The sequence below is a fragment of the Gavia stellata genome, chromosome 10, assembly GCF_030936135.1.
Source record: "Gavia stellata isolate bGavSte3 chromosome 10, bGavSte3.hap2, whole genome shotgun sequence".
NCBI classification, from domain to species: Eukaryota; Metazoa; Chordata; class Aves; order Gaviiformes; family Gaviidae; genus Gavia; species Gavia stellata.
The window spans coordinates 12,348,739-12,373,252 of record NC_082603.1 but is presented as its reverse complement, the minus strand read 5'-3'; the positions used below and the strand labels follow the sequence as shown (position 1 = coordinate 12,373,252).

The following is a 24,514-nucleotide window of genomic DNA, read 5'->3' as shown; positions in this document are numbered from 1 at the left end:
AGAGTTTTTCCTCTCATTTCTTCGTATTCATACCAGCTGCCGGTTCCCCTTTGACAGCACGCCTTTATGTCTTCAAACTGTAACTTCTGACAGACGATTTTAGGCGTCAAGAAACGGTATCTTTCTACGAACCGACGGTGTTTACTTCGGTGGCTTACACGAACGTTAACAGGGAACCTGGGGACCGTTTTTATGAGGGAGTCAGGGTGGCGAGGGGAGTTTTACACCCCGAGGGACCCGGGACCACGGCAGGTTTCGCGGAGGCCCCCCGGCCAGGCGGTCTCTCGGCCCCCCCGGCTGCTCCCGGCACCGCACAAGGAGCCCGCCTCGGGGCTCGGGAGGCGGCTCCCGGCGCCCCGGGCTCACCTTCTGACGAGCAACAGGACGCTCCTTTCTCAGGGAACGAGCCCTGGTCAGCCAGCGCTTCCCCAGCGGGAACTTCGGACCCCATCACTGCAGAGAAAGGGAGCCCTGCAGCTGGCACGGCTCCTGAGGGGCTGGCACGGCTCCTGCGGGGCTGGCACGGCTCCTGAGGGGCTGGCACGGCTCCTGAGGGGCCGGGCCCGCCCCGCCCCACGAGCAGGCAGCGCACTCGACCGCCGCCGCCGGGCTCCGCCCGCCGCTTCTGAAGAGGGCGCGGCGGGGCCGGGCGGGGGAGCGGAAGGGAGTGGCGCGGTGGCGGCGCGAGGTGGGGCTTGCAAGCAAGATGGCGCCGGCGGTGAGGGGGCTGAAGAACTTGGTGTGGCAGAGTGAGTGTGGGGTTTCGCTCCGCGCCCCCTTCTCCCCGGCCCCCGGGGCTGGGAGCGGCCTGGGGCCGTTCGGTGACTGGCGGCGCGGGCCGGCTGGCCGGGAGTCTTCGCCGTTGCCGCTGAGGCGCCGCCTCCCCGTAGCCCGGCGGGTTGGGGTTGGGGTTCCCCTGGCCGCCGAGGGTGGGACTGGGGCCCCTCCTGGCGCGGCTGAAGGCGCGTTAGGAGCTGCGCTGCATGTCGGAGCTGAGGTGGGCGGCCCGGCCTGCCGCGGGCGCGGGGAGAGCTGGGCTGGGCTCGGGCGGCTCCGTGGGCAGCCTGGTGTGCGGCAGGGGCTGGAGGTGGTGGCTGTTCCCCGGCTGTTTCAGCTAGTGACTGCTCGGGCTGGCGGGAGGCGGCCGCTCCGGCTTGCGGCGGTGCAGCAGGTGCCTGCAGTAGTAGCACCTGGGTGGAAACGTTTTTGCTTTATTCCGAGGGAAGGGTGAACTATAGAGGACATAGCCAGCCATGCCAGTTCCTGAAGAGGTTAAACTGAAGTCAGCTCTTCAAGGACTTCCCTGTTGCTTCTGAAATGGCCGTTTTGGAGAGTGCTCGCGGTTTCAGAAGGGGCTCTCTGGTTGTCTGTCACGAAGTGGCACTGCCCACTTTATGTTGGGCTTCACGGTTTCCAGAAGAAGCAGCTGAAGGTGTCCCTAGGTGCTTTCATAAATGAACTGCAGGTTTTCATCGCCATGTATTTAGGAACAGGTTCCAGCCGAGTGACTGACTGTCACTGAAATGGGAAGGTCCTGCTGCCATCTCGTCTGCCTTTTCCTCCTCTGCTCTCACCTGCAAGCTCCAGTCTGCTTGCTTGTGTCACTGGAAGAGAAAATAGAAAAAGAGGAGAAAGAGGAAAGCAGACTGATCCTGTGATGTTCAGTCCTCGATTGCTGACATCTGTACGTACCCTGCTCGCATGTATTGGATACCTTTGTTTAAAACTTGGCCTTTAGAAATCCCTACTTCTGCTGCTTTGCTTGTCCTGTCTTGCTCTGTTAAATCATTTGTGCCTTTGACTGTAAAGTGATTGATTTGTCCTGAGGTGTTTTGTAGAAGGCTTGCGTCTTAAAAGGAGAGAACCTGATCAAAGTGCTAGTGCGTCATCAGGGCGTATAAGGACTTTTGAAAATGGCATTGCCAGTGCAGACAAGACTGTAAGGAAAAAAGATTAGAGTGATGGTGAAGCAGTGCGAATAATAAAATATTATATTGCAAACTTTTTGTAAAAAGGAAGCTGCTTCTGAAGACAATGCTTTGTTAGATAACTAGTTACTCTTGTCTTTTCAAGACTACAACAAGCATGAAGACTGATGAACTAGGTTTTAGACACTGTCTGGCACTTTGTTTATGGCTAATTCAAGGCCATAAACTGCTGCTTTCTATTGTTCCAGCAAACGTGGGTGGTTTTTTTGAGGCTGCTTTGTCTGAAAATATTGTGTCAGTGATGCTGATGCTTCATGTAGCAGCTTGTTGTCAGTGTGTAGCTTATTCCTGTTCTGTGAATAGGCAAAGAAGTTGTACCTGTGTTGTGTGTACAAAGAGTGTTGTACCTGTGCTCTGGTATGGCGCTGTTAAAAACCCTTCTTTCCGTTGTGATAGCCCTTTCTGTAAGGTGCAATTTTAGACTGAATCTAAGCAGAAGTATGTGAAAATGTTACTTCAACAAAATTTGTTGACAGTTAAGTTCACAGTTATGGGGGTGGGGGAAGCTACCTGCATTTAGGAGGCAGTAGTTCCTGTGGATAAAATTATAAAACTAAGGGTATACTGCATCTCTGTGTGTGTATCTGCAAATAAGGTTATTTCCACAAGGAATTCTGTCTTTAATTTTTTTTTTTACAACTTCAAAATATGTTCTAGACTGGTATAATAGGATTCTAGCCTAGCCATAGATATCTGTATTAATTTTTTAAACGATTCAGCATTTCTGCAACTTTATTTTCCAGAACATTTGCTTACAGTGAAAACTGTGTTAGTCCTTTCTTCAGGAAGTGTGTTATGAATGGGTCATTAACTTTGCCAAGGTGTGGTTTGCTTTTTTTGTTTGGTTGGTTTTTTTCACATAGGGATTTAGCAGTCTGCTGTTCCGTCATGATTGTGTATAGTTCTTATCTGAATCAGGAAGTAAAAACAGAAGAAAAATGCCTTAAACTAATTTAATGTATTCAGAGAAGACAAAATTAGAGAATGTAGGTAGGATGCATGGTTGGCATGAAATTTGTGAGAAGGCAATGAAAGCTTAGACAAAAACAGCAGTACTCATACCTGGGTTTATCATTGTTTTTGGTGTATTCAGAATGCTTACTGGAGACAAATGAGATGATTTTGAGAGCCTGTAAACCAGTGTAGGTCAGTTATTTGGGTAAAGCAGCTGCAGATTGAGGACAAAACAAATAGCAGTTGGAATGTTGCAGGGGCAAGTACACTGTATCTGGTGTACTGATAGCTTGGAATAAAATTCATGACGGGAGAAAGCTGACTTCTATTTTTAATTACAGAAATTAAGCTCAAGACACAATTGGATTACACATTTGTATGTTCTGGTTTATTTAATAGGCAAGTAAGTTGAAGTATTGTAGAAAAAAATATATTTGAGGTTTTGGACAAGGCTCTCAGGCACTGAATCTATTAAAAAGAATGCTGTGTAATGCTGAGGACTAATTCCTTGGTAAGAGTTCTCAGAAAATATAGAGGTTAATGAAATTTTCATGAGGCTAGAGATTTGTTCTTACACCTTGTGTACAGACTTAGAAAAATGTAAGTAACAAAACCACACTATAAAAGTGACAGGAAAAAATGTGCCTGTATTACATGCTGGATTTCAGGTATTACCAACAAACACCTCTTAGTAGCAGCTATGGAGTGATGTGCGTTCTGCAATTTTATAGAGAGTATATCCAAAGAAGTCATAGGAGTCTACACCAGGCTAAGCAGACCTAGAACTTGTTGAAAACTGTGGATTGTGTGTAACAGGAAGGATGTTGAACTGGAAGCAACCCAGAGGGCAAGTTTGAAGAATGATAATGGATTTCAGGAGTTGTATACGCAGAAAAGGCTTCAGGAGAACTGAGCTTGAGTTCTATTGTTTAGGAACATAAACAAAATACACTAATTGCATCCCTCTTGAAACGTGTACTTTTTGCTTAAATAACTTCTAGACCAGTATTTTTGTCAGTTTTAGATGGAGTTTAAGGTTTTTAAGTTGCTATGAAGAATGTCCGTGTTGCAAAAAGTAACTTGAGCATATTGGAAAGCTAAAGCACAAAGTACTCGTCTTTAAAAGAAACATCTTGTGTTAGTGTGAAAGAGTCCGTGTAGCACATCTTTGTAAAATATAACCATGAGAAGCATGAAGTGTGACATCTTGGGAGCAGTGTGTGCTATGCAGTGTTAGAGTTGTGAAACTGAAATGAAGTGAAGGCTGGATGAGCAGGTAGGCTGCTCAGCTGGAAGAAACTGCTGAATTCTGAGGCATTGGAAGTTCGGGGTAGAGATGGACTATCTTGTGATAGTGTCATGCCAAAGGGACTTGGCCGTAATGAATATATTGAAGAAATAGGTGTACTTTTTGTTGTATGTGGACCTACTATTCTGAAACTTCTTATGGTTCTTTCACTTGTCAGTAATCATAAAATGCGTGCTGAATTTGCTCATTTGTATTTTAGGCTTCTGTTTCTACTACTTTCATTTTTTCATTTGGGAAGAAGATCCAGCTATTTTAGTAGCAGTAGTCATCAGCTTAATCTGAAATTCTGTTCTCTGGGAGAAGAGAACCGAATAATCAGACCTCTTTATTGCTATGTTTATAAACACCAGGTTTTAAAGAGTTCCCAAAAATCTTCTGACTTTTAATTAATACGTACCACTGCTGTGAGATCAAATCTGCATTAGCCTGATGGTTTCAGGAGTGGTGTCAATTCATAGTTCTGGTGATCTTTAAAAGCTGTGGGTCGTAACTAGATGCTGACTCCTATTGCTGAGTCCTGTACAAGATTTTTAAATGACATTTCTCCCAAAGCTGTCATAGCAGGAAAAGATAATGAATACCTTATTTAAACTTTCAATTCCTGAAAGAACTGGTATTTTCTTAGGCTTATTCTGGAATTCTAGAGAAAGAACAAGGACATCTGAAGTTAGCATATATTTTAAAATAGGTCTATTTGTGAATGTGTTAGTCCAGCTGCCTTATCTTAAAGAGTAGCCTTATTTTTTTTGCATGTGCACAATCCATTTAGTGGAAGAGTTCACTAAAAAAATAGAAACAAAGTGAAATATTTACAGGTCTGTGATCATTCAGACTGATTTTTATGGAGCTGTTTAATATTAGCAAAAATGAAAAATTTAGCCATATCTTTCTGAAACAGGCAGGGACAGTTTGTGGTCAAGAATTATGTAGAGGTATTTATCTGGGGTTTTTTTTGTTTCTCCCTTTTTAGGTCTCTAAACATGAGTCTAAATGGGTGAATTACTTTTTTAGTAACGATTTGATTCCTCTAACTGGTAAACTGTCTATCTCTGTTTCTTCTTACAGAGCTGAAATCATCAATATTTGATGACTGCAGGAAAGAGGAAGAATGGAAGGTATAGTTTTCTTACAATTTTTGTAAGAATGTTAGAATCACTTGAACAAGTAATCTGTATCACTGAGTACACAACAAATAAGTATCATTTAATGGCTGTCACTTTCACTTAAAATTATTTTCTAGCCAAGTAATGGATTTTAGTTCTGTTAACTCTATCTCTGTATAATATGTAATGAAAAATCTAAGGGCTAGCATAGTAACAACAAATGGCTAGTTGTCTCAATTATTTTTCAAGTTTTGGTAAAAAAAAAAAAATAGAAAATGTTTCTGTTCATCTTCACTTTTCTTTTGAAAGACTTGTATTGCACAGCAGTATAATTTTTGAAAATAGTAAAGTACATGTGGAGCAGGATTCAGCAGTATGATACCTGTTAGAGCTGCTTAAGCTGTAAAACAGTTTTAGAATAAGTACAGATATATTTATGCAGGCCATGGGATAAATTAGACAGGAAATCAGAACCTTGTGTCAAAGTGCAAGTTTCTAAATACTTTCTAGTAGGTGTAGAGGGGACAAGCTACTTATTTAAGGTGGAGCTTATAATTTGAAATCCTGTACGTAGGGAGCTGTCTTCTGATGCAATTTGAGATTAATTTGCCACTGCAAAGTTGCTATATGCAGGTGATGAAAAGATATAGAGTAATAAAATAGATTTCAGCTTCAAATTTCCATGGCAAGTTGTTAAGGAAATAACATGGGTTTACTATAGCTGATTAATTTATCTAAATACCTGTGTTTTTTAATATATTTAGATAATTCTTTTAGATGATTACACTACTAAATTACTGTCACTGTGCTGCAAGATGACTGATCTACTGGCGGAGGGTATCACAGGTAAGCATAATTCGTTTTAATGTACAGATGGCAATATACTGATAAGAAAAAGGGAAAGACTAAAACTGATGGTACCCTGGCAAGAAATTGTCTTAATTTGGGTTGATGAAGACAAGTAGCTATGGGATATTAGACTAGCAGACTTTATGGCTTGTACACTAATTACCCAATTGTGATTTTTTTTTTTAATGAAAAACCAAATGTTTCTCTGCCTAGAAGCTAAACCCCTTTTTATTTTAATCTTTTTGCTAAAGATGTCTCTAAGTGTTTTTGGGTTTCGGGTTTTTTTTGGTGTTTGTTGGTTTTGTGCTTGGTTTTTAAATTTTTGTTTGTTTGGGGTTTTGTTTTGTGGGATTTTTTTTTGGGGGGTGGGTGTTTGTTTGCGAATGTCCAGGATGGGGTAAATGAGAAAGTTATCTGTTAGAGTGATTTTAAAGCTATTATCTGTCAGTTGAAGTTAAGGGAAAATGAGCTCAGTAAGGAATTAAGTGATTGTTAGTAAAACATAAGAATATGCAAATTCCTGTCTGCATTATTTCCTAATGTGTTCTGTAAATCAGTAATATCTGCCGCTTTGAATTCATTTATGCTCGTGAACAGTAGTGTTAGGATACAAGGGTGGAGAAACCTGAGTACTGAAGAAAAAATGAGAACAGGAGACAAACTGATGAGAGGTGTTTGCAAGCAAGTGGATGTGATAGAGGCAAGAATTTAAATTTGAGTTCTATGTTGTGCAGATATATTTTAGCCTCCTCTCAAAACGAGAGCTTTCCGTAAATGAAAAAACAAAACAAAAAAACAACACAACAAAAACTTTTTAAAATTATTACTTTTACTCGAATAAACCCATAAGCAACATTAACAATAATTAGATTGTCACTTTTCCAAACAATTTGGGAGTAGTTTCTAGTGGAGTGGAGTTTCTCATCTGCTGGAATGTCTCTCCTGTTCCTTGATGTTGGCCTCTGTCAAAAGTGAATAATATGGATTGTGATGGATAATATGGAAAGTGATGGATTGTGATAGATCTCAGTTATGCAGTATGCCTGTTTAGATAATACTTTGTTTTTCTATGTGTATTTTTAAAAAGTATTTTCTCTCTAGTAAATGTTATGGGCTTTTCTTCCCTACAACTTAAAAAAGGATGTTTTTCCTATCATAAAACACTTTTCAAAGTTGCTTTTTATGATTGACCTTTCTGTAGTGTTTATTAATGTATCATTCTGCCAAACTTTTTTCCTGCCTGTTTTTGAAATTGAAATGAATACACAAAATGTAAATGGTCTAGTTTTTAAGTAGCTTTAGGTTTTTAGAAACACTTTTGTAAGAGAGTAGTATTTAGACTTAGTTATTCAACTATTCAGTATAACATGATTCTTCTGGAAGTATAGTAGCAAAGCTGTATACATTTCAGTTTTTGGAGTGTATTTTTAATCATAATAAATACTACTTATCCTTTGTGAGAAACATTCAGTGGGCATGTATCCTGTTCATAAATAAGAAACCTTTTATTTTTAGTGAGTACACTACTGAAAAGAACCTGTCTTTCCACATCCAAGTGTCTGATACTTATCTTCCTTGTTCTTCCTTGTTCTTCCCCCTCAAAATTACTGAGCAACATGAATCTCTGCATTCTCAAGATGGTGTACTGCAACACTATATAGTAATGACTTCATTAAACAGAGAAAACCAAGAGTTGAATCAAGCTGATTTGCTGAAAATGTCTAATTTTTGCCTGCAATTATATTGAAACAGAGTAAGTGCACAGGAAATTGGCAAACAAAGGACAGAAGAGGCTCTAGTCCAAAATGATGCCCTGCATAGTTTCATTCTCCCCCTCCTTTTGCTGAGGCAGTTCTCTTGCAAGGTAGTTCATACTGGGCCCCATAGTTTCAGTATGTTTGTATTGCCATGCCTTTCTGTGTGAGGGTAAAACTCTGCTTGTGTAGAATAGCCAGGAAAAATGTAGTCCTACAAATGTAGTTGACACTAGAGTGAGTGTTGAAGTTTTGTGGTAACTTGCTGTATTTAAAACAATAAATTAAAAACCCAACGCTCTCTTGGCAGAAGGTAGGTCCTTGCCACTAGTTTTGTGGACAACTTGATTGGTGGTGTTTTATTTTTATCACCTCTATACTAAAATATATATGGTGCTTTCCTTACAGGTGCATAAAGCTCTTAATTATAAAAATATTTCTTACTTTATAGTGGTGGAGAACGTATATAAAAACCGTGAGCCTGTCCCACACATGAAAGCAATATATTTCATAACTCCCACCAAAAAGGTTAGTATTTTAAAGAAAGTGTAGCAAGATCTTTCAGACTGAAAAAGCAATTTTATTTTAAAATATTTATTTACTGTGTACAACTATACAGTACTTAATTTTTGCATTTTGTGTGATGCTCCTCTGTGAGATGCTTAGTTTTCCATAATGGAACAACAGTGCAGTGTCACCACAGAGTATGTTGCAAATGTGTACCTTTTGATCAATGGAGGCACTGTTTCATTCCGTACATATTAGTAACCTCACTGAAAGGGGTGTTGTATCAAATAATGATGCAATACATTGAACAACAGAATTCAAAGTAATGGCTCCAATAAGAGATTACTGTTACTTCCTAAGAATTCTTGAGAGAATAAATCTCAGCACTGTTATAGGTGGAAAGTGATGCAAGTATCCTGCTTTGCTTCCTAAAGTGATCTTGGTGCATGACTGACCTTCTGTAATTGTGTGGGTTTTTTTTTGTCTGAAAATAAAAATCTTCTACTTCAGTGTTTTCTTTTCTTATATGTTGATTTGCACTATTTCTAAGGGGGACTGGGTAATTAACAGGGCAGGAGGAGAGGATGGAGAAACTTTATCTGGTATGTGAGGAAAGGCAAAACACGGTAATAACTTTTTCTTTTTTCCTACCCCCATAAGTCTGTAGATGGGCTTATTGATGACTTCATCACTAGATCATCCAGCAGATACAAAGCAGCATATGTGTATTTCACTGACTGTAAGTAAGGTTTTGTGTTGTAGTTTGATAACTTTACATATATAAACAAGTAAGGTTCTCAACTTTCTTTTCTATAGGTTAGTAAATGAAAATTTTGGGTCCTGTTTCTTGAGAGAAGATTTGAAACAAGTCATTAAATGTATTTGGGTTGCCAGAACGTGGAAATTATGCCGTATGGCAACAGTAATTTCTTTCACAATTACCAAACAATGTTGATCGTTCCCCACCTCAGCTTTTAATTTAGGTAATCTGGTTTTATTTTTAAAGTATTCCAGTCTTCTCCGATGTTGGAGAGTGTGGAGGAAGACAATTCAAGTAAACCTATTTATCTCATGTAAACAAAATAGTTCTCAAATACAAATGCATGAGAGTTTGCTGCAAGAACAATGTTTTGTAATTGGTTATTTTAGGTAGTTCCTTCAGACTCAAGCCAGCTTTTTTCCATTCACCTGAAAGAAGGTGCCTGCTTAGCCCTTGCATGCATGATTTACATTGCAAAGCAGAGACAGTTAGTCAGGTGGGGTTAATGTGAATGCATGTTCCTCTGCAGTCAGGCAGTGGGACTAAAATGGCTGTGTAAAGAAGGGAAAATAAAAAAACCCCAAGTATGCCCCTTTCTCTTTCACTTTAGGAAGATTTGGCAACTTTTTTATATGTTACTGTTAATTAGTTCTTAATTTAGAATTGTCTGTGTGTTCTGAATACTGTAAGCTTACAAGTGAGTTAACAGCTGGAACCATGCGCAAATGATTTATACTTGGAAATGTTTTTTTCTTTTTTCCTAGTTTGTCCTGACAACCTCTTCAATAAAATTAAGTCTTCCTGTGCAAAATCAATAAGGAAATGCAAGGAGATCAACATTTCCTTCTTCCCATATGAGTCTCAGGTAATTTTCGTTCTTTATCTCAACAGCAGAAAATAGTCTGGAAGACTAATAAGTGTTGTTGACCTGCTAGAAACAATTAAATAGAATGTAACGCTTTTTTACTGACAAACTGTATGTGAGACCTGTTGCTGTTATGGCATATTTCCAGTGCTTGCCTATATTTTTCAGATGAAAACAAATGCTCTTGTACTCAAAGTTTTACTGTTTGCACTTGAGCTATTTGAAAGACCTGGAGTCAGTTGCAGTAGAGAGGTTAGAGAAGGAATCTGTTCCTTAAGAGAAGGAAAGTATTCTGGCTTGTCTTTAAGCAGTAAAATTTGTTACTGTTTATCATGAGGTGTTACTTTGACAGACTAGGTAGAAATAGGAATAAGTAGAACTAACTACTTGGTGAAAATCAGAAAAGGAGAGCAAATGGATGAAGAGAATTGAAGGGGAGGGAACAAAACCAAAGCCTCACTAAAAGGAGAAACGAAAACTGTAACAACTTGGCAAACTTTTATTTAGAGGAAAAGATGGAAATCCATGTTTTCTCAATTAAAAATTTGAGACCACCAGTGAGTGGTTTTGATGTGAAACAACACAGTGGGTATTGTGTTGAGAAATAATTTGCTGCTTACGCACTTCATAAGATACAGAAGGCTGAAATGCACTCTGATGCCCACTAATACAGGGAAGCCCCCAAACCCTGTCCGCTGTTAGGAGTTGTAGAACTAACCGTGAATGTTTCCTACAAGTCTTTACTGTAGTCTTCAAAACTTACGAACATATCAAGGGTCAGAACTCTTATGTATACCAAGTGGCAGCTGAATATAGGAGAGGTTGCTGCTATCCATGTTTTACTGCGATGCAGTTTCCTAGTTTATAAAACAGGGTTTTTTTAATAATTATAATATAGTTTTTGTAATACAGGTTTTTTATTATTTAGATTGGGAAGCCATCAGAGAGTAATTAGTGTGGTGGTTGGTTTGTTTGTTTTCCAAACGTGCTGATGTTCCCAAGCTTTGTTTCAAACTGTTTCAGGGAGTTCTGCTAAAGCTACTCTTAAGAAAAAGTTTTGTAGCTTCCTCTACCAAATAAGGCATATGAAAATTTTGTTGTCCTGGTTCTCTGGAGGACTTACCATGAAAGTAGAAACTGGGACTACTTTTCTAAAGTTGAAAATAAGCAGCACTTAGTCTCTTACTGTTTTTAGTTTAGTTTTGTGTTCTCAGTATTTTGGGTTGTGAGAATATTTTGAATCCTTAGCAAAGGAACAGAGAATGTTAACTGGTTTTCCTAATTTAAAACCCCTGGGCCTGCTTTCTGGAGTGATAAGAGTAAATAGTCAGACTGAGCTCTGGGCAAAGTCCAAGTGATTATCTACTCAAATGAAACAAACATCTTTATCTGGATGGACGTTCTTCTTTGGCTCTGTAGTTAGAGAGTCCATCTGAAACTGGAGAAAATCCATTTACTGTCAATAGGATTGTTTCCATGTTTGCATTCCATTTAGTAAACTGTTGAAAAAGTTTTTCTTCTGTGTAGTACTAAACATCTTTTACGAAAGTTTAATGCATTTAAAGAATTTCAGTTCTTGGAGGTAAAGTCTTCATATAATAAACACAATATGTAAAATTCTATTTTAACAAATTTAACTTGATACCGTCTATGATCATTCTGGTATTGCGTTGTATGGCTCTGTATGAGACGCTGGGTGGTGTTTAGTTCTGCCTGTCTCGGGTCTCTCCATCTGTACAGACAGTAAGCAATTTGAAAAATATGGTAATTTACATAGGGGAGGAGAGTAATAGAGGAAAAGAGTGTGAAAACAAGAAGCAGATGAGCTCAAGAAGCAGATGAGCTCAACAGGACATAGAGGACTGAAGTGTGGGTTTGTTTTTGTTTTTTTAAAGTATATTATGTATGACTTTTTACTCCTATTTGAACTATTAACAATTCTTTTACCAGATATTTTAGAAATACATAATTTAAGCCTTTTTTTTTTCTTGGTTGTGCTTTACATAGGTATTTACTCTCAATGTCCCAGATGCATTCTACCGCTGTTATAGTCCAACTCTGGAAAAGACAAAGGATAAAGATGCTGTAATGCAAGTAATGGCTGAACAAATTGTTACTTTATGTGCCACACTAGATGAGAATCCAGGAGTACGATATAAAAGGTGGGGCAAAAATAGTGTTGTATAGTAGTTGCTTTCGCTTCTAGGACTTCCCACATTGTTTGGTAATAGCTTGAGGCTGCAGCATAGTTTCTTTTATTGTGGATTAATTGTTTTTAATCCACAGGTCTGAAATATGGAATGATAGGAATTTGTGAAGTGTAGGAAGAGCAGTGAATTATTTCTCTGTGTATATTCATATAACAGCACTTACTATACCCTGTTTTCTTATGAACTGCTTGTTTCATGTTTGGTCAGTAGGATGGCACTCTAATATGCTGCATTCTAATACACTGCATACATAATCCTGTAACAGAACTGCTGCTGTTAGAAGTTTTGCAGCTCCACATGGCATCAAGGAATTCATAAATTGCTGAGGCAGGTAGGATTAGGATTTCTTTGTAGTACAGATATTGAGGAGAATACCTCTTTTAAGCTTTGATAGGGTACAGAGTACTATCTTTGAAGCCAAAGTAGGCGTCTGAAATTATGCTCAAGAATTGTGTTCTGTGGTGTAATATGAAGTGGTGCCTTATTCTCTGCAAAGGTAACAAAGAAGTAATTGCTTGACTATTTCTTCTCTTTCTCTTTTTCCTTTTCTTTTTTCTTGTTTTCTGCCTGTGAGTGAGACTTTTAGGTGCTGGGCTGTATGCCAGCTAATGTCAGTCTTTTGGCTGAAGCTGTTTCTACTGTATGAAATACCTGAAGCATTCAAAGAATGGAATCGTAATGTAAGAGTGAAAATATATTGGAAATACTTAGAATGCAGTTCAGAAACTGCTTGTGAAACCAGAGGATCAATCTAGGGAGTTCTTTCTGTTTTAAATGTAGCTTTTTGAAGAAATTTAAGTTACTTCTGCATGTTTCCTTTTTTCCAGTGGACCATCCGATAAAGCGAGCACACTTGCACAGCTTGTTGAAAAAAACCTTGAAAACTACTACAAAACTGATGAGAAAAGCCAAATGAAGGTAGGAAGTGAACTAGAATGTTTCTTTTTTGTAAGTCTGGGGAAAAAAAAAACTTTGGAATATGTTTTGACAATAGGTTCTACAAAACCAGATTTTACTTATTAATAGAGGCAAGTAGTTGCCATTTAGTTGTTTTTGTGTATGAAAACAACTTAGAGGTAGTAACTGATACAGTAAATCTGTATGTAAGCAAATAGAATTTGTGTGATCAAACTAAATGTATTTGGAAAATTGGCCTTATGATAACTGAAGAAAAGTGGATTACTTTTGTTTTAACGTCACCTTTCATAGGTCTATGTGTAGAAGAGACTTGTCTCCCATTAAGTGATTTATTGTTCACAAAGATACAGCTTTTCACTTAAAGTTTTTGATCTGTCACTACAGATTAGGGCAGCTGCCTAAAGGCAGAAGTATGGGGTAAACCATTCTGACTTGGTGACATTCCGCTCTGCTACGGAAATAAATGTACCTGATGCTACTGCCACTTTACTAAACACCAAAATGAAACTTTCAGTTGAATGTTTGGAGATTTTTTTTTTCTGTATTGCAGCACAGTATAGGTAATCTGCTCTGAAATAGAAACTATACACTTATTTGTGAAAAGTCAGTGAGTGGCTTTTTTTTGTGTGTTTTTTTTCTTTACATTTGTTGTTCATTAGGTGAGGTTACTGAATGCATTGCAACGGGTTAAAAGCATTGCCTTAAAATTGGTATTTAAAACCATTGTGTTCTGGTTGTCATTTAAAAGTTTGTTTCTATTTATGTTGATAAACACTTGGACCATACTTTTTAGGTTTTTTCAGTTATTTTTCCAAAAATGTCTGCAGTGCTGTAACTTACTGTAAATAGATTAAACATGCATTAACTCTGTACTGTATGTCTTAACTTTGCATTTATTTGATGGCTTTCTAGGCTAAAACCCATTCCCAGCTAATAATAATTGATCGTGGCTTTGACCCTGTATCGACTGTACTTCATGAACTCACCTTCCAGGCAATGGTGTATGATCTGCTACCAATTGAAAATGATACTTACAAGCAAGTACTTCTTAAAAATCTAAACACTTCATTCTTGACTACAAAAATCTATGGAATTGTTTTGCTGAATTGCACCATAGCAATATTAGCTGCTTATATTACAAAAGGGTTGCTTCACTTATTATTAGTCTTTTGTCTTGGATTTGTAACTTTCTCTTTTTGTTAACTTCCTCATTTATTTGAGATAAGGTAGGATCTAATTGGCATTTATGCTAAGTTTTGAGTCTAACAAATTGCGTTTTTTAAAAAACAAAAAACTTTGTAATAGACTTGAAGCAAAACCTTGGTAGTGCACGTTCAGATTCTCTACCTTTTCTTTCATATTCTCAACCTTCTTGGCCTAACAAGGCAAACAAGACCAGTAATCAAATACTGAGAAAAAGCTTAGTTATTTTCAGGAGGGCTCACCTTTATAGCTCCAGTCATTTCATTTGTGTAGCTTGTTAAAATTTACATGTTTTTATCCTAAATTCACACTTAAATAAGCCACGTTTGGTTTATAAGCATTGTTTTATCACTGTCTGGAATAGCGTAACGTTGTTTTGCATAAGGTACATACTTTGCTGTCATATTGTTCTAACACCAAAGATTTTGGTGAAACTTTGCTTTCTGATGACCCACTACAGCAAATGAGACCTAATTGCCTTATTGTTTAGTTAATCAAACAGGAATGCGTATCTTCTCTGTCAGAAACACTGGGTGAATGTTTTCATAGAAAATGTAGAATTCTATGAATCTGAAATTTGCTGGGTGTGAAAATGTGGCAGAGTATGTTTTCTAGGTAGTCATGATCTGACTTTCACAATTAATCTTGTAATTTTTTTATATTTTTCTGCTTTCTGGCCGTATACACTGTGTGAGTTTCTGTAACTGTGAAAATGTTATGTAGTGTGATTGCTGTCTTGCTTTATAGGTTTATTTCTGTTTGTAGAAAAGTAATGGCTGGTCTGTAATGCTGTGAAGCATGTTTCTTGTATACGTGAAGTAATTTCTCCTAATTAGTCTATTTTGTGGGTAAATGGGACTTCATTTGCCTTCAGAGTTACCAAATGTCTTACAGTAGATCTAGAAAGCTGCACTTTGCAATGTCAATGTGTATTACTTTGCACACAATTTACATTTGAAGCCAAAGGGAAGTTGACCTTGGAAGCCGAAGAGAAATTGAGGTGCATGTAAATGTATGATGGAAACTCTAGTTCCTGTTGGTTTAAAAGAATGTCCAAAAGCCCCAAAGAATCATTCTAAAATTAATCTATTACTTCTGTGTTCAAAGATGTAATCTGTAAAATCCTTATGTAAATTATATTTTGTCAGGCAATAGTTTGGCTTATAAGTGAAAACCTATGTACGTTATTGCTGTTACCATATATGTTGATTAAACAGTAACAATTAATACTCTAACAAGTTATTAGAATGAGGGGGGGTGTGGGGAGGGGAGGGGAAACTCAAAACCAAGCAACTGTCTGAATTTTCTCTTGGAAGATACAAAACAGAAGGACCTGCTGGGAAGGAACGGGAGGCAATTCTGGAGGAAGATGATGAGCTCTGGGTGCAGATTCGGCACAAGCATATTGCAGATGTGATAGAGTATGTGAACAAATAACAAAACCTAGTTAAAAATGCAAGTTATAAGAGTTTCTTTGAGAGGGAATGTATTTGAGCTGTTAAAGTAGGAATACAGGCAGTAGTGAAGATGGTTTGCAATATAGGCTGCATCCTGTTACATAATCGATGCCAGGAAGAAAACATACTTTCAAAAATACAGTATGTACAGAGGTATGCAATTTTACTAATATTAATTACAGTTCTTGAGGAAAATGGAAATAAAATTATTTCCTGGGAAGTTTCTTCAAATCTTTTAAATCTGAAGGGATTATTTTGTATAATGTACTAGCAAGTTATTGCATCAAATGATGTTATGCAGATACCGTAAACAGAATGTTTAACTTCAGTTTCTTATGTCAAAAAAACACTCCTCTGAAGCCAACCTGTATTGAAGCTTTTAATTTCATTCAGAAGTTCTTGTTGCACAGTTTTAAGTAAAGATTTAAGAACTATGGTGCTGTTGCATTTGATTACTTTCCTTTGTTTTATTTCAGGGAAATACCAAAACTCTTGAAAGAAGTTTCATCAAAAAGAAAAGCAACAGAAGGAAAAGTGAGTTGTTTAAATTAATGTATTGTTGTTTTTCCTGGTAATATGATTATTTCCAGCTGATCAGATCTATGTAATTCACAGACCTACTACAGAAATTGAGGCTTATCTCAATGGCAATTTTTAGTGGGGCCGGAGGGAGAGCAAGGCTGCAATAGGAACGGAAATAATGATGTCAGATACTGGGGGGGAAAAAAATTCAACTTGTATCATTTTTTCACAGTTATCGATATCTGGTCTGGCCCAGTTAATGAAAAAGATGCCGCACTATCGTAAAGAGATTAGTAGGGTAAGGGGTCTTTTGTACCTACAAAATGATTTATTGTGAAGTTGTACACTATTAACTTTCTGTGTTGTTGAAGTCTAGTTTTATTCTGTCATTTTCCTGTTAAGTGTGCTATATAACTTTTCTCCAAATTAATATGTCCACCTACTGTAAAATTTTGAGAAGAGAACTTGTTTCCAGGTGTTTCATTTTAGTATGTAAAAAAAACACTTGAAGGATATGTGTGCTTTGAGGATTGAAGACAGCATAGCAGTTTAATGTTTTAAAAGGTATTATGGGGGTCAAGCTCTAAGTGAAGGGTAAAACACAGAAAAAGCATGATGGTGCTGAAGCATAGGTGAAGGATTGACTCTTGTAATCAGTAAAAATGATTGCTTGATGTGTTTAAAAAAAAAAGGCAAGTTATGGCAGCTTGTGAGTTGTTTTTTTTGTCTTCTAGCAAGTTGTGCATCTTAACTTAGCAGAAGATTGCATGAGCAAGTTCAAATCTAACATAGAAAGGCTCTGTAAAACTGAACAGGTATGTTTAGAAAAAAACCACAAACCAAACAACTTACTGCAAATGCAACTTTTTTCTTTGCAGGAATAGACGCTTGTTTTAAACTGACAAAAGTAATGTGTATCTTGCCTTTTTTTTGCTATCACTTTTTGAGGTAGTGTTAAAGCTAAGTGAGATATACAAGGCTCTTACTCTGCCAATAAAGGAGGTGCTTTTAGAGTTCCGTTTTTTTGTCTTTGAATCTGGCTGATTTGTATAAGGATCATCTTGTGTTTTCTTTGTTCAAAACTCCTGTGAAGTTGCCTTACTATTCTGCAGAAGGAAGGCCTTTTTAAATGTCTGGGAAAAACACCTGTTAGGGTGAGGCATTACATTGTACTACTAATCTCAAGTTAAAACCTATAAATTTATAAATATGTGAATTCTAGATATCAAACAGTTTTAAATGTTTAAGTGTTATGTAGTGTTACTATAATGCTGTAACTATTGAAATAATTATGTCAAAGGCTTTTCATACTGAGTTTAAATTGATGCAGCTTGATTGTTTCCTGAAACCTAATTTTCATAAAAATGCATTTCAGAACACACAAACCAATGCTTTTTTTAATGTTTACTCACTAAACCCACTTATTTTAATTTAGGACTTGGCTCTTGGAACTGATGCAGAAGGTCAAAAAGTGAAAGACTCAATGAGAGTCCTCCTTCCAGTTCTGCTCAACAAAAGTCATGAAACCTGTGACAAAATTAGAGCTATTCTTCTGTATATCTTTAGCACAAATGGTATGATAAGCTGCCCTATTTTTTTTTTTTCAGTGCTATGGACTTACACTCAAGTTTTGGGATAGTCCAGTATTTTTAGTTAACTTAAGCATCTGTACTGGAGTTGATGGCCAAGTTTGAATAAAATACTGTCCAGTAGGAAAGATACTATTGATAAGGAATTAAGAGATTCAATACAAGTGCAGATCCATACAGTGTTTTAGCATCATTCCTGTGCTTGGGTGTATGCAACAGTTTAAATTTTCTTTTTTCACATAGTATTGAAGCTGTTAAAGGGGGAGTTCCATGTCCATTGCAACCTGAAAATGAAGTCAATGGGGAAGAATTGTAGTCGAGGAGGAGGAAATTGACAGAATGTGGGTCTGAGGAATCTATGACAATATTGGGTTTTCGCGTCAAAAATATACCATTAATCAAAATTTTATCTAAAATATAGTATTATGTTAAATATCGAGTAGACTGGCCAAAGAAAAAAAAAAATGCTGGACTAAATAACAGCCCAGAATATGTGAGACAAAATTGGTCTTATTCACAGTCACATGGTAATTAAGTTGTATGTTTTCCTTGTATCGAAGGAACTACCCAGGAGAACTTGGACAAGCTGATCCAGAATGTACAAATAGAAAGTGATAGTGATATGATAACAAATTGGAAATACCTTGATGTTCCTGTTATCTCTTCAGTAAGAATGTATTTATTTATTTGGTGATTTCCTGCCACCCAGGCACTTGTCTATATCTCTGTTAGCAACTCTTAGCAGTATTATCCAGGTCTGTTTTGGAAGCAGGCAGTTAATAGGAATTCGTGTTTTTATGTGTCTGTGGTAAATCCTTTAAACAATTAACACTGAATAATTTTCCAAGTAAGATACCTGTAATGTTCCCTCTAGAATCATCAGAAGGTGACTTGAGCTAGTTGGTTTTGGAAAGTGCCAACTTCCTCAGTTCCTTGTCTCTGAAATTAGTATTTCTAGTGTGTCCTGAATTCTACAGGTATTAATTGTTGTTCTTTGTTATTATTATTTCTTTAATAATTATTTCTTTCAAATTTCCTACTGATCACCCCACCTGCTACTAACTGGAAATAAGTTTCAAAAAACCAAATACACTGTATAATGCAACCATGTTTTGAAAATCTTTTCAGTCTGCTGCTCAGCAGCATAAACACCCAAGAAGGGACCGTTCTTCAGAAGAAACTTTTCAACTTTCTAGGTGGACGCCTGTTATCAAAGATGTTATGGAGGTAAATTTGATTAACTAGTTAATTCGTGGGTGCAGTGCAGAAATTTACTCGAGCGAGCATTTATAGCCAATCTTTTGAAATTCCATAGTATCTTGAGTTACTGTTGTTAAATGTGTCTGAGCAAAGTGATTGCTTCTAGTCTGGAATATAGAACATTAGACTGCTGTGTGTTAGCAGTGCTCCTTATTAGAGGTTGTTTTAAAGGTGAAGCAAACGAAAGTGAAAGCAAAAAGTCCTTTTGAACAGCTTGTCCTGCGATTATCAGTGTTTAGTGTAATTTAAAGATTGGGATTTTTTTTTTTCCCTTCCAGTGAGTCTTTAAACTGTAATTCAAATCTCAACTGTAGACTTGTAGAGGCTGGAAAATGTTACGTGCCAGAAGTCTAGTTGCTTTGTTCTTAAACCTCTTCCTAAGCATCAGTTAGTGTCTGATGCCAGACAGAATAGTGAGTTCACGGGACCTTTAGTCTGACCCAGCGCTGCCATTTGTAGATTCTTTGTGACTTCCACACGTTCATTTCTGTCTTCAGGGGACCCTAATTTCTCTCATATACTGCTACAGAGAAATGAAATATGTTAGGGTAGTTATAGATGAAAAACTACTGGTGAAATTTGAACAGTTAAATCAATACTATGTTTATAAAGAAAGCATAGGTACTCCCAATTCTTTGTGATATACAAATGCCTTGTAATAATTTTTAGCATTACATGGTCCAGCATTTTGTTACGTAGGAGTGTAGTTCAGGAGATGCTGCTTGTGATTCGTTGTTCTAAGAAATTGCATGTGCTGGCATTAAATTGCAGTTAGACATCCTTACTGGAAGTTGAAACTTGATGGGGTTTAGGTCTACTGACTGTTTAAGGTGGGTCTTTGTTTTGCCCTTCAGGATGCTATAGAAAATAAGCTAGATTCCAAAGCCTGGCCTTACTGTTCCCAGTGTCCTCCTACCTGGAATGGTTCAGGAGCAGTAAGGTAAATTGTTTTAATTTCTTGAAACATAATTTACCCATTTCCCAATATTTTTGTCATGTACATTCTAAAGCATTATAAAAGTGCGCTTATAAGCAGTGAAATAATTTATATAAGGTAATGTTAATGTGTAAAACCTATACTTTTATTTCATCTAAAACATACTGAAATTGGTTGTTAGTTTAAAAAAATCTTCCTAGCTGTATATAGCTTTTTGTGGAGGACACACTTGAATTGGAATTTGTACCTTACTAAATAAAAGACAAAAGGTACAGATACACAGCCTTAGGAAAATAGTTTTGTTACTTCCACTGCTAACCGAACTGTTGGTGTGTCCTTGTGTTCCTACCTATCCACTGTGATGATCAATGCAAGGAAACACTATGATAGGTCCTTGTATGTTGTAACTGGATCTCTCTGTCTTATAGGCTGGTGAAATTTGGGAATCTTTTAGGCACCCCAGCAAAGAGAGATCAGGACTGCAGATGGTTTAATCTGAATCTGCAATTACTATATGTGTGTTAGTGTATTTTAAGAGCATTATTTTTTTGTTCCTAGCTGTCTAAATCTTATTTGATAATAGCCAAATATTATTTTTTGAGATTCTGTTCACATTTGGCAATTGAAAAACCTAAGACTCTAGCTTTTTCAAATGACCCTCTCAGGAAAAATGCCATTGGAATTGCTAGCATGCAGAATTAAGCTGCTTGGTAGAAGTCCTTTGTGTGTGAGCTGTGTGTGCAACAAGGTTTTGGCTTTGTATTTATTTTCTCCCTTGTGATAACTGAATAGTTTCTGAGTAGTGTGCGAACTTGTTTTCATTAAAATACTTTTAATTATTTTGCTTAAATTCTTTTGCTGAAATTATAATCAAACTGTGAACTGCATAACAGAAATTGTTACTGCTTTAATTGTATAATTTTTACCAAAGTTAATCAGTAAAGCTATATAAATGTCATCTTATGAAATCTTTAACAGTGCACGCCAGAAACCTAAAGCTAGTTATCAAGATGAGCGAAAGAGTAGTGCAAGACTGATTATATTTGTGATTGGAGGAATTACGTATTCTGAGATGCGCAGTGCTTATGAAGTTTCTCAAGCCTACAAGTCCTGTGAAGTTGTTATTGGTAAGCTTGTCTTGGGAAAAGGGTGGTATATAGGGGTTTACTACGTGTGTTTGTGGAAAATGTAAGGATCTTTGTTTCTTTCATTCCCTAAGTTGGTTCAGTAACCTGATACTATAGACAATGTATTTTTTTTTTAACTGCACTTAGCAGTATCTTTTTTAGTTTATCTAGATTGCTTGATGCTTGGGGTTTTCTTGCAACAAGATATTAAGGACAATAAATACAGTTATGCTCTACAGAAGAATCATCATGACTTAAGTTAGAAAATGTATTATTAAAATATCCTGATGTATAGCAAAAAGTATTTAAACAGACCTATATTGCCTTGCATTAGTTTCCTCCCAAACTTTTGCATCTGCCTGTGCCTTACCTGCAGCTGCACTTATTACTCTCATTGCTTTTGGAAGTAGTAGGAAAGCTGGCAGACTAGTGCAAAATTAATCACTTTGCGAGGAAGGGAAGATAAGTCTTTTTTTCTTAAAAACCTGAAACCTAAAAACCAAAAAACCCCAAAGTCCAAACAAAACAAACCAACCCAAAAAACCTTTTTCAGTGTAGCTCAGTTGATTTTGCAACATCTTCTATTCTTATCATGGCTTCTTTAAAGACTTTATACAAACCATACCATGATTCTTAGCTTTTGTCCTGAAAACTGGAGTAACCTTCCTAATCTTTTTAAGATTGAGCGGTAAATGCATGAGTTACCAGCTGGGGTAGTAAACTCTCAGTTAATACTTCAGAGGCAGCAAATGCTTGTTCCATCAGCTGCTGTGCTTCAAATACCTATTTCCTGTAACGCTGTTTAAATTCAGGTGCAAAAACTTTTGCCTATATGATATATCAAAACAAAGCTCCTAGATGTAGGACTTTACTGGAGACTTGTATCCTTCTGGAGTGGCAGCTGGTGTCTGGGTGCAGGGTCATCTAAAGCATTCTAAATTGCTTGAGATGTCTATGTCTGGCAATTAAATCTAGTCTTGAGTTTCGAAAAGGATTAAATCTATCTACCATAATTTTAAATAAATACTCTTCCCTAAAGCAATGACAACCTTGATTCTGAGATCTAGAGTCTGTTATCTCAAAGTAGTATGGGTGTTGTAGGTGTGTTTGTATGTATGGTTGGGTTTTTTTGCTGGTTTGTTTGCTGGTTTCGGTGGTGGTGGTTGAGGTAGGTTTAACACTGTTCCTGGTTTTGAGTTGCAGTGGAAAGACTGGGACAACAGGAATGTAGTTTAACAAGACTGTTTCTTCATCTGAGACTTGTTTACAAAACCGTATTTGGTGTAGGTCACTCCTTCACTGTAATACCTGGCACTAACCACAGCACCATCTTCCTTTTTGATTAGAGATGATTCTTGTAGTTTTGTTTGTAAACCTGATTTCTGAGGGAAGGTGATAACTGCCAAATTTCTGTGCTGTTTACTGCAAGATGAAAACCATCTTGCATTCCTGAGTCAGAACTTGAGGAATATTAGCCCATTCAGATTGACACTACTAAAACTCAAGGTTCAAGACAGCCTTAATCTTAAACAGTTTAGAGTTCCCTTTATAGGGTGACCCTTCACAGCAGAAGTTATAATCATTCTCTGTGAGAACAAGAGAGGTAATTGTGCACTCCTGAAGAATAGCAAGGATTTTCTTCATTGCTCCAGACTTGGAATTTGTTGCAAATTTTTCAAGGCAATGTTAGTAACAGACAATTTTCTGAAACTGATACTTCTGTGGAAAACTACTGTCTGTGATAATCTTTATCCAGATGGTTTTTGATTCTAGGATAAAGCCTGCCGTTAACGTGCCCTTTCACAGAATGGGCAGATTTCTTCCAGGCTGGGACAATCGCATACAGTGAAAGTGGCTCAGGTTCAAGCCTATGTTTCAAACTGGGCAGAGCAGGGACTTCAAACTTGTACCCAAAGTAAGAGTGCTGATCTGGATGTCTCCATGTGTGGAAGAGGGACACTGCCTACCTAATGTTGACACTTACATGAAGACACTTTGAACTGTTGCACTGTTTCAGTTTTCCAGGTACAGCAAAAACCACTGGCATGTAACTGATTTTTTTTTTTAAAGAGGGAATGTCTGAAAGTCAGAATTTCAGACTGATACAGTTAATACTTATGTTCTTTTGTCAGGTTCTACTCATATTTTGACACCTAAAAGACTACTGGATGAAGTAAAGAGCCTTAGTAAACCGAAGGATATGGTCTGCATTAAGGATGAATAGAAATGGTCATGTTTATGATGCATTAGGAAAAGACAAATAATAGGTACATATTCTTATGGAATTGACTTTTCTAAATATTGTACCAGGATACTACATGGTTTTGACTAATGGAATGTCATTTAGCGATTTAAATTTGCTGCTTTTTGGGGGGGATTAGAAGGCAGAGAAAGGAAAAAATCAACACGTATGTTTCTTAGGTTGTATTTAGTATAGACAATGTTACACTGTAAGTGGTTTTTCAAAAGGGCATGTTCATTCCTAATAAATTATGCTAAAAGTTATCATGATTATATATAAACTGGAATTGTTCTTGAGAACTGTGAAACCTTTCTAAAATAGAGTTTATTTCTAAAAATGACTGAATTAAAAAGGGCCTAGGTTTTTAGGTAGAGGCTTCAGAAGAAAATTTGTAAATATGAGTTTATGTTAAAAATTTCACACAAGTGCAATGTCTCAAACTGTAATATTTTCTGTAAAATAACTCACAATTCTTTAAATATGTAATTGTGAAAAATCAAAAGGTTTTTTTTAGATGGTGGTGGGTAAGGTAGAAAGTTAATCATGGAAGTACTAAGCAGTTCTAATTTCAATAAATAACTTTGGAGAAATGCTGTCAACTGTGCACTGAAGTACACTTTATATTTAAGTATGTACAGGGATTATTAGTAAAGGTTTTCAAAAAAGCTCCATTTCTTGCAAACTTCTTTATGATTGTGTGTACATAATCCATCTGTTTCATACGTTGAAATGCCTGTGATATAGAAGTTCCAAAATTCTAAGCATAAATTCTCTTTTTGGGGGAGCTGGGGCAGAAGAAAGGGAGAAGAAAAGTAGGAAAGCAGTTGAATCTTTCAAATGGCTTGGTAATTTAAAAAAGAAAAGCAGAAAGCAAACCAAATACCAGAACCTGATGCATTCAAGAGAATTTACTGTTTTCTTCTACTTTGTTACATACTGAGAAATACATAAATTTGTGTT

At 37.2% G+C, this 24,514-nt stretch overlaps 1 protein-coding gene across 1 annotated transcript; it reads left to right on the top strand.

The window, feature by feature from the left end:
* Window positions 1–706: 706 nt before the first annotated feature.
* Window positions 707–24,372, top strand: STXBP3 (syntaxin binding protein 3). The gene is made up of 19 exons (XM_059821662.1): window positions 707–749; window positions 5,317–5,366; window positions 6,119–6,200; window positions 8,409–8,485; window positions 9,125–9,203; window positions 9,989–10,089; window positions 12,097–12,251; window positions 13,127–13,217; window positions 14,130–14,254; window positions 15,737–15,841; window positions 16,354–16,411; window positions 16,632–16,697; window positions 17,134–17,214; window positions 17,835–17,973; window positions 18,549–18,655; window positions 19,117–19,215; window positions 20,103–20,188; window positions 21,164–21,312; window positions 23,445–24,372. Exons 1-19 carry the CDS (start codon window positions 707–709, stop codon window positions 23,534–23,536), a joined length of 1,785 nt encoding a protein of 594 aa, XP_059677645.1. The 3' UTR covers window positions 23,537–24,372.
* The last annotated feature ends 142 nt before the right edge of the window (window positions 24,373–24,514 follow it).

What these genes read in the sequence shown, in the direction of transcription:
- STXBP3 (XM_059821662.1), top strand. Translation starts at nt 707, where the DNA reads ATGGCGCCGGCGGTGAGGGGGCTGAAGAACTTGGTGTGGCAGA. An exon ending in ATCGTAAAGAGATTAGTAGG is followed by an intron (nt 16,698 to 17,133) that starts GTAAGGGGTCTT and finishes TTTGTCTTCTAG; the next exon opens with CAAGTTGTGCATCTTAACTT. An exon ending in GGCTCTGTAAAACTGAACAG is followed by an intron (nt 17,215 to 17,834) that starts GTATGTTTAGAA and finishes ATTTTAATTTAG; the next exon opens with GACTTGGCTCTTGGAACTGA.